This window comes from Entamoeba invadens (assembly GCF_000330505.1).
Source record: "Entamoeba invadens IP1 unplaced genomic scaffold scaff_1105074725591, whole genome shotgun sequence".
NCBI classification, from domain to species: Eukaryota; Evosea; order Mastigamoebida; family Endamoebidae; genus Entamoeba; species Entamoeba invadens.
Window position 1 is genome coordinate 534,791 of NW_004191750.1, and position 10,036 is coordinate 544,826.

Below are 10,036 nucleotides of genomic sequence, written 5' to 3' on the forward strand. Positions count from 1 at the left end.
TCCAAATCGTTCTAAAAATAATGATATTCCAATTTCTCGAAACCCTAGGGTTTGTGAACTTATCGAATTGTATTTTTATAGTAAAAATATAGTTGATAATTTAGTAACAAGAGTTTTAATGAATTATACATTTTGTTATATATATTGTTATTTCAACAATGTTATTTAATTGATGTTTTACAAATGTTTTTCAAAAACTATTATTTAATTATAAAATGAATTAAATGATATATTAATATAAACTAAAAATAAATAATAACTTAATGATATATAAATACTATAATAAAAATTGTTATTGTTTTCGAAAATGTTATTATGATGACTTTACACCACAAAAAGCAAAAAGAACTAATAAACATACTATTTATGTTGTATTTAGTTCTACTACTTACACTCTGTGTGTACTCTCAACCGCCTCAAAAGCCCAAACCAACTCCCAAACAACCCGCAGCTGAACAACCAGCGGCTCAAGCTGGTCCTCAAAATGTTCATCCACACACAGCGCAGCGCGAAGCGAGTAAAGTGAAGTCGAGCACCAATTTTGCTTTAAGAGAAGTTCGATTCTTCCACACACATTTCAAAGAAGAGATGTTTGTAGCACAAAGGGAGATTGACGCAGCTAATAAGAAACGTGATGAAGGACTCCAACGTGTCATAAGTGTCGTTGGGGATGTCGTTACAGGTAAACAGAAAGAAATGAATAACTTGCCACTTACCGCACCGAAATCGTCACAACCACAACTGAAACCAATCATCGAAGCTTTCACTAAAAACGTTCAAATTGAGAAGCAACAACGTATTAAAGCACTTGAAACTAAAATGAATGCAATCAAACAGAAAGTTGGTACTTTAGAAGCTCAACTGAAGAAGATAGGTGACGAGGAACAAAAATCATTTGACTTAGCTGTGAAAACTATTTCTGAAATGGGTTCGTCAGCTAGAACTTCATTGAAAGAAGGCGAACAGACGCCACTTCATAAGGTCGATATGAAAAGTGTCAACGATCAAACGTCACAAGCGGAGGGAGAAATCAAATTGACATATCGAGAGGAACAACATAAGTCTCGTAAACAAGCAAAAAAGATTAAACGCGAAGCTAAAGTTTTGAAAGCTCTTGCAATCACTGATTTTACTCAATTTAAAACAGACTTGTCTAATAAAATACGTTCAATGTTCGTCGATTCAAAGGCAAAAGCAAATAAAATGATCACAGACGCTCTCGAAAAGGCACAGGCGGAAAAGGATGCAAAGGCAGAAAAAGAGGAAAAGGCCGCCCAGAAGGCTGCTACAGTACAGACTAGACCCGCTTCCCCAACTACTCAACCACAACAAGTAACAAAGCCACAATCACCTAAGAAATTCTAAGCTTTTAAATTGTTGCTGTTGGATATTTTGGTTCTATTCTATTGATAATAATATATTATTATTAATAGTATTCTAATATAGTTCTATATAATATAATACTTTTAATATTATATTAAATACAATTTGCAATAACAAATTTATAATAATATTAATTAATATAAATTAGTGACGTATTTAATATTTTTATAATATATAATTGAATGATTGGTCCTGGTTTTTTGTTTATGTTGTTAAATTTGTTTTAAACTATATTTTATATTATATTAGTATAATAAATAATATTATCTTAATAGTAATTATTTATTTTTTAAAAAAGAAATGAGACTGGATGATTCGGGAATTTGATCTTGGTGTTATTCTTTTTGTCAATTTCTGTAAACAATTATATGAAACGAATCACCAAACTAAGTCTTTTGGTCTTCTTAATACAGTATTACAATAACTAATAATTGATGGTAAATATATAATTATGATATAGTATATTTTTTCAATTAAGCGATTATAACTCAAAAAAGATTGTGTGAAACCACAGAGTCTTATACGACTTTCTAAGTCATTCACTTTTTTGCTTCCATTTTTGGAAAGAAATCTGACAACTATACAATATGGTAACTAAAATTATAACAAATAGGAAATGTTCAGATCTTTTTGGAGTGGAGTCTAACCAAAAAAGCCTTAATAGAGCCGAAACTGCAAAGTTTAAATAATGAAGAAGACACAACGAGAAAGGATAGTCGATGAGATATACACGACCGAACAGAGTTATGTGAGTTCTATGGACCGTTGTGTTGAATTTTATAAGAAGCGGTTAGAGCAGAGTCCATCATTAATAAGTCGAGAAGATGTTGGGATCATTTTTGAACACTTTGAAGAGATTTTAGCGATCAACAAACAGTTTGCACGTATTCTTGAAGACTCATTTAAGAAGGGAGAACTTCCATATAAAGTGGGAGAGATCTTCAAAAAATTCATTCCCTTTTTTAAGTCGTATTTTCTGTATATTTCTCATTACGAGACGTCAAATAAAACGTTAGCAGAGTACGAGAAACGAGATAAGTTCTACCAAACACTCGAAGAGATTTCATTGTTTCCAAATACACTGGATTTGAGAAGCTACTTGATCATGCCAGTCCAACGCCTTCCTCGGTATCGCCTTCTCTTATCTGACCTCTTAAAACACACAGAAAACACATTTGTGGACTACACGAATATATCCGACGCTGTTGAAATGATCAAGACCGTCACAATGGATGTGAACGAACGCGCAAAAGAGATTGACATGCGCGCGAAGGTGTTTAAAGCTTCGAAGAGTATTCTTGGCCTTCGCGATTTGGATTTGAATGACGAGCCGCGTGAGTTAGTGAAGGAGGGCGACTTAATTAAAGTGTGTCGGAATGGGAATAAGCCGAGGTACTTCTATCTCTTCAATGATGTATTGATCTATGGTATTGGTACTATCAAAATAGTTGTGAGTGGGTGGATATACACGCGACATATAACATTAGAAGAAGATATTCGGTTCCAACATGCATTTTGTATTAAAAATGATGTGAAGAGTTTTACTGTGATATGTGTTGATGATGGAGAGAAGCAGAGTTGGTTAACGACACTTCAAAGAGTGTCGGACGCCTCTCGTAAGAAGTTTGGAGGTGACAAATTTATCACAAAAACTGATATGACGAAGACCTCTGCCAAATACTGTCCACTGTGTCATTCCCTCTTCTCGTTGACTAATAGAAAACATCGCTGTGAGAAGTGTTACAAATGGGTCTGTGGAAATTGTTCCAAAGGAAAGATCCCGATGCCTCCTAAGAATGAACTTGAAAGAGTCTGCGACGTGTGTTTCTCGCTTATCACAGGAAATTCAATGAAAGAAGAACCCAAACCCGTCTCGAGAAGTCAATCGGCGACGTGTGACGACCCACTCAATTTCTTAGACTTCGATCAGAAAGGGGAGAGTAATCCATGTACACGAAAGAGGCGATATTCGCAGTATAAAAAAGATGGGTTTCTGTCGGAGTTAGGGATGAAAGACGTGAAAAAAGGGAAGGAAGAGAATCTGCAAACTTTACTTGATACGACACCACGAGACAAAATCACTGAAAAGAATCAACAAACCCTTTTCTTCGATTTTGTGACGAGCGAACAAAAAGAAACAGACAAAATTACTGAGGAATATTTAACAGTCAAAGCACTCGATAAAAACAAAACAAATGAAACACTTCCACAACTCGATAAAATCATTTTTTTAACTCCTTCTAATAAATCAAACACTTCTAATACTACAATTCAAAGAACTTCTTTACCTTCAAAACAACTCTCTAAACCCCCTTCAAAAACTATTGATTCACAAGCTTCGAAGACTTCTAAAACTCAACAACAACATTCCCCGCGACTGGATACTCCTATTGCTCTAAAACAAAATATTCACTTCGAGACAAGCTCAACACTCTTTGACACAAAACAATCACATCTACAACGACAATCACTCCCCCTCGGAAGATCACAAGAATTTGCTCAACAAATTAATGGCGGGTTTGTCCCACAAAAGAACAATCTTCCAATCCCTATGAAGATCTCACAGAGGAGTCAAGACAACGACACAGTTCTATTTGATGGTCTCAAATTTTTGATGAACGACTTCATTTCAAAATCGCCAAGTTCGAAGGAAAAGGGGAGTTCGGTCACACCCACCTTGTAGTTCTATTATTAGATATTGATTCCATTGAAATTAACTATTTATTGCTCTTTATTTGATAATGCCTTATTCTATCTCTTTATAGTTTCAAAGCTATTTATAACAATTTAAATGGATTACTCTCTGTCTCTTTACTATAAATCTCCAACGTCTTGAACACTACACTTTCAATCATTGCGTCTTGCATTCCAGGGTATAAAGTCACCTTCTTCATTTATCGAATAATCTGCATTTATTGGTTTATTAACTATGCGACAAGGTACTGGGTGGCTAGTATCAAGTTTTAATACAGTCTCAACATTATTGTTGGTAACTTGCGTTGGTTGAGCCAGTTTTTTCTTCAAATTTGCGAAAATGACTGAATGTAACATCATTTTGGGGTTCTTCACTTCAATCGTGTTTTGTTTTTCATCTTCAGAGCTTTCAATTGGTGATATATTTTCCTCATCATCTGATTTTAAATGATGAAGTTGTGAATCAGAAGTTTTCATATTCAAAGAGTAATTTGTTTGGAAATTGGGTGGTAATACACTTTGAGTGTTTTGAATAAGAGACTGTTGTTGAACACCAGTACATGTGGTTATAGTTTGTACAAAACTGGAATTCATGAATGTTGCCTCTTCTTTTGGGGGGTCAACTTTTGGTTTGAATGGAATAACCCCACTTTGTGTCGGCTCTTTATTATTATATTCATCCATTAATACTGTAGGAGATGGTTTATTCATTGGGTGTGGATTAATTAACGACTTTTGGTGAAGTGGAGTAAGAAAACCATCTGTTTGGGTTGGTACTGTTTGTTGTATTATTTCTACCGGTTGTTGAATATTTGGTTGTAAAGTTGCTTGTTGAATTGGTAATGGAGTTTGTAGTGTAAATGAAGTACAATTGGTTTCGTTTTGTGGTAAAATGTGTTGTGGTGTAGTTGGCATTTGTATCATCTGATGTGACATTTGTGATTGACGAAAAGGCATATCTTTTAATTCGTTTTGTGGGGAGATTTGTTGTTGTACTTGATGCATTTGAGGAGTCGACAATTGGAAATTATTTGGTAAAGTCTGTTGTATAGTATTTGATTTTAATTGAGGTGATACCAAATGTGTTTCATTGTTTAATTTTTGTTCTTGTGGGTGAATAATTTGTTGTGAACTTTTCTTTATTATTTGAAAATTTAGTGGGAAAATAATTTTATCATCATGTAGTATTTGTTGTGATAATTGTGTTAATGATTGTTGTACATTCTGTACAACGCTTGGAGAAGTTTGTTTAATAGGAATTTGTTTTGTTAAAGTAATTTCTTTAAATTCACAAGAAATAGGAAGTAGGCGTGTAATAATTTGTGGGTGTGTCGCCTCCTTTGCCTTTTCAAGTAACATGATATCTTCACATTTCTTGACGACTTCATTTCCATTAGCATAACATTTTTTAGTTGTTTCTTTCTTTGATTCTTTTATTTTCGTTGTGTCAAAACTCAAGTTACAAATATCTTTCTTTTGTTGTCTCACTTTCGCCACCGGTTTTTCAATATGAGATATCTTAGTTTCTTCATTGAGTTGTGTGGTTGCAGAATTCAAAGATTTTGACGTATTCTTTGTATTCAAAGTTACATTAGTACATTGTTTTTGTTCTTTATGTGACATCCCAAACTCCTAGTCGACTTTCCAAGTTGGGAAGAGTGATACTGGTCGTCTAGTAGATTCTCTGAAATTGTTTTCCTTCTTCATCTCTGTTAACCCCCAAACTTCATCAATTTTCCTTTTAATTTGCATCATTTGAAGTTGTATTGGTATTTGCACACCATTTTTGAATTGAGTGACCTCTTCACCAATACTAAACGATCCATCCACAATTCTTTTTTCTATCCTTTTGTTTGCTTTGTTAACTGGGTTCAAAACTTTCTTTGGTTTCGTATATTCTTTTTGGGTTTTTCCATTACTACAAATTGATAGTCTACCCCCATCATTGTATGGTCTGCTTAAACGTCCGATTGTACGTGTTGTGACTCTTGAAAGGTGCATCAATTTATTCAAACTTGGTTGTGTTGCTTTGAGTGTTTCAGGTTTACTGGATTTGAGACAAGAAGTGATATATTTCCACAATGCTGAGAAGATGTAGTACATGAACTTGCTTTACAAGTTCATTTGATTCTTATCCAAACTCTTTGACTCCGTTTTTTAAATTTCATTAATTTTGTTTTTAAAAAACACGTTTATTTATTGATTAACCAAAAAAAAAACAAATATATAACATTTTAATATAATTAATTACAAAAACAAAATATATATAGTTATTATAATAATTTGATTCAATAATAATCTATTTTTAGTTATTCATTAAATTAAATAAAACATAAAAAGAAACAATATAAAATGTAACATTTTAATTTATATATAGTTAATTTAGAATTATTTTTTTATTTTTTTTATATTTCAGCAAACAAAAAAAGTATTTTTGACTGGTTTTTCTTCGAAATGTTGTGAAACCAAAAAATAATTTTTATTATCATTTAATTTTTTATTATTTTAATTATTAATTTGTAATAAAAAATAAAAATGATATTACAAATAATTGTAATTGTATTAAAAATATAGTAAAACTATTTTTTATAATATATCGAAAGAACTTTTCAAAAAAGATATTTTATATAAATTCTTAAAAAATACTATTGAATATTTAATAAGTTATGGAAACAAAACCATACTAATAAACTATGAATAGAATTAAAAACAGTGTAAAACAGTCATTCTGATACAACTTCTTTTCTCGATAGAACAATTTTCGAAGAAAGGATTAAAAGATGGAGTGATATCATATGCATCCTTAGCGCATGGATTAATGTTTACTTTTCCATTTTTATCGACCCAGAAAGCCGAGAAACAGGCGAAGAAAGTCTTATTATCATCTGTGAACAAATTGAATGTGTTTTTTCTCCAGTCTTTTCGAGCATAAATTTCGATGTTTTTACTTTCTTTTTTCATAGAGAAAAGAAACATTTCTTCTGATTTTGCTTGGTATGAAGTGTTTTGTTTCATAGGAGGAACTATATCAGACTGGTAAAACCCAATATAATCAAATTCCGTTTGTATCACAAAAACAAGATTCTCTTTGCATGCAATTTTCTGTCTTAATTCTCTTGCATCGAATCCAGAGACATTAGAGTCAAATACACTTTCGATATTCTGAGAGAGAGTCTTTGAAAGAATGAATGCAAAGAGTGGGTTTTTCTCTAACACAACTTCATCAAGACTATTCTCCTCTTCTTTTTTGTTGAAAAAACTCCATTTTGGTGTTGAATTCTTTCTTTTGTGGTCTTTCTTAGCTTTCTTTCCTTTTGAAAAGGATATTCTCTCTTCTGAAGTAGATTTGGATAACCCATTCGACTTTGTAATGGACTCGGGGTCTAATGTCTCTTCAAAGTGCTTTGAAGATTTGGACTTTCTCGGACTTCTAGGTGAGAAGAATGATCCAAGTGGTGAAGATAAGAAGATTTCCGGTGAGTTAGAGAGCGAACCAGAACGCTGTGTTGTTCTGATTTGTGAGCTTTCAGAGAGTCTATTTCCCATTCAGTGATGCATCAAACGGAATTTTGAGTTTAAGTAGGAGTAGAGGGGTATGTTGTTATTAATAAAAAGGACAAAAGCGGCCGTCGCAACTGTTTTGAATTATAATTGAAGACCGCTCTCTTTTTTGAATTCATTTTTCTATAAATGCGTTCAATTGTATTACATAAAGAAGTGGCCAATTTCTTATTAAATTCACGGGAACTATTACTAAAAAGGTGTTAATGATAATCCATTTTCAAAGAAATTTATATTTTAAGTACGTATTGTAATTCTCTGATTTGATGAAGGAATTGCAATACGATTTTTTTGTCTCTTTGTAATGTTTATTTTTACTAGTGCCTTTCTGGCCGCGTTTTAAGCAGTGGATTGCCTAACTACCGCTGACACAGCAGAGTTTTTTATTCTGTGTCATGTAGAGTTTTTTTTTCGATTTTAGTCTTCATTCAATTTGTTTGTAAAACTGGTTCTTGGAAATATCTATTATTAAATAGTTATTTTACAAATTGAAACTAATTAAACTTACTATAATGAACACGAAGGAGTGATCCACAGTTTGTATTAGGATTGTCCAAATTGTAATTATAAACTATAATTTATAACATATTTATTAGTAATTTGTAGTTTATTTGACAAATTTATTTTAAATATGAAATAGTTTAGATTCTCTTCATGTTTTTAAGAGTTTTTTATAAACAAATTCTTTTCCAATAAATTCAAACACTGAATAATCTTTACATAAAAGCAGTTTTATATTTTGCCGTTTTACTCTTTGAAATAAGACTGGATTGTTTTGAAAGGTGAAATGAGATGGTTTACACATAAGCATGTTTAAACCAATTTCAATTACTTTTTATAAATAACAACTTTTTGTTGTTTTTTTGCCATTTTTTACTTGTTCTATTTGTAGATTGACGCTTCAATGATGCCTTCATCACAATAACTAGTTTCATTGGTTAGTTCATGATGAAATTTGGTCCTATTAATAAAAAAAGTAATTGAAATAAAACAAAAAGCTTTTGATTTTGAACAAATTTCACAAAATGTGTTTTGTTAAATTTTCTTTATAAAAATAATTCCGAGAGATGAATTTTGTGAAGTAAAACACCAGATCTAAATTTTATTCAAAATTTTTTTTATTTTTTTTATTTTTTTTTCCAAACAAGAACTCAGTACAAAGATGTTAATTAATTTTATAATTAATTAATAACTAATAATTCAAAAAAAACTTCAAATTGGTTTAATTAATAAATTAACATATTAAACTATTCAAATAAGTGTTATTAAATTAATAAAAGTCAAATGTTTATAATTATTAAAAATTTAACTATAAATAATTAATTTATTAACTACGAAATAAGTTAATTAAATGTTAAAAAAAGTAGGACATAATATAAAATGTTATTTGTATTACAATTTTAGTAAAACGAAATGTCAAATGGAAAAAACATTATGGTAAAGAAGTTTATATTATAGTTTCAAAAAAAATAAATCAAAGTGTTAGTGTAATTAAAGGTATTTAACGCCAGTTGGATAAATTGGGTCAGTTGTAATACCACAAGTGTTACCAGCCATTGCCATCAAAACGTACCCTTTGTCTCCCCATGAGGTTCCCCATGAGTTTTTAACGATCCAATATTCTTCACCATTGAGGGCTCCATATCCGACAGAGGCGACTTCGTGGTTCAAATCCAAAAGACCAGTCTTGCACTTAGTGTCGTGATAAACACCGGTCTTGTACAATTGCAAAGCAACAGATGAAGCATCAATAGAGACATCGACAACACCGTCAACCAATGCGGTTTTCAAAGCGTTGTTATCCTTCTTGGTCACCTTCTTGTATCCAGTAATGGTGGCGTACTTCTTTGATGTGTCAACAGTGCAGCTTCCGTCAGTGGCAGTGTATGGGTAATCCTTTTCTTGGACAATTCCGTTGGCCTTGATGTAATCGTAGACAACCGATCCAGTTCCTCCATTGCATCCATTGTTATCAGAGCATCTGACGATTTGTTCTTCAGCAAGATCAAGAGTGCTAGCACTTCCCTTAATCATCAAAAGTCTTCCTTCAAGAGAAGCGAGTGAACCGAATGAATAGCATGAACCGCATTGAGCCTGATCTCTGACTGGGGTGACTTTTCCTGAGGTTCTCAAATCAAGAGAAGTTGGGAATCCTTTCTTTGCTCCGGTCTCTTCAATACCAACAGACTCGACGTACTTCTTAACCAACAACTTCTGGTATTCAGCATTCGACATAGCAGCGAATGGTCCTTCAACTGAAAGTTCGAAAGTGTTGTGTTCGTTGAACGCACGGACGAAACGGGCATTCATGTTGAAGATTGCACGTCTTCTAAGAGCCTCGACTGGGCTGTATGACTTTTGGTACTTGGCGGTCCAAGCATGAAGTCCATAGCGGACA

The 10,036-nt window shown here is 32.4% G+C and overlaps 5 protein-coding genes across 5 annotated transcripts; 2 read left to right on the forward strand and 3 right to left on the reverse strand.

The window, feature by feature from the left end:
- Positions 1–366: 366 nt before the first annotated feature.
- On the forward strand, positions 367–1,365 carry EIN_172920 (hypothetical protein; the record flags this gene model as incomplete). The annotated part of the gene is made up of 1 exon (XM_004183935.1): positions 367–1,365. One exon carries the CDS (start codon positions 367–369, stop codon positions 1,363–1,365), a length of 999 nt encoding a protein of 332 aa, XP_004183983.1.
- A 706-nt stretch (positions 1,366–2,071) lies between these two features.
- On the forward strand, positions 2,072–4,066 carry EIN_172930 (Rho/RAC guanine nucleotide exchange factor, putative; the record flags this gene model as incomplete). The annotated part of the gene is made up of 1 exon (XM_004183936.1): positions 2,072–4,066. The coding sequence occupies one exon, from the start codon at positions 2,072–2,074 to the stop codon at positions 4,064–4,066; it is 1,995 nt and encodes a 664-aa protein (XP_004183984.1).
- Positions 4,067–5,709: 1,643 nt separating this feature from the next.
- EIN_172940 (hypothetical protein) lies at positions 5,710–6,180 on the reverse strand (the record flags this gene model as incomplete). Its single annotated transcript, XM_004183937.1, has 1 exon — positions 5,710–6,180. The coding sequence occupies one exon, from the start codon at positions 6,178–6,180 to the stop codon at positions 5,710–5,712; it is 471 nt and encodes a 156-aa protein (XP_004183985.1).
- Positions 6,181–6,780: 600 nt separating this feature from the next.
- On the reverse strand, positions 6,781–7,623 carry EIN_172950 (hypothetical protein; the record flags this gene model as incomplete). Its single annotated transcript, XM_004183938.1, has 1 exon — positions 6,781–7,623. One exon carries the CDS (start codon positions 7,621–7,623, stop codon positions 6,781–6,783), a length of 843 nt encoding a protein of 280 aa, XP_004183986.1.
- Positions 7,624–9,129: 1,506 nt separating this feature from the next.
- On the reverse strand, positions 9,130–9,873 carry EIN_172960 (cysteine proteinase 3 precursor, putative; the record flags this gene model as incomplete). The annotated part of the gene is made up of 1 exon (XM_004183939.1): positions 9,130–9,873. The coding sequence occupies one exon, from the start codon at positions 9,871–9,873 to the stop codon at positions 9,130–9,132; it is 744 nt and encodes a 247-aa protein (XP_004183987.1).
- Between the last annotated feature and the right edge of the window lie 163 nt (positions 9,874–10,036).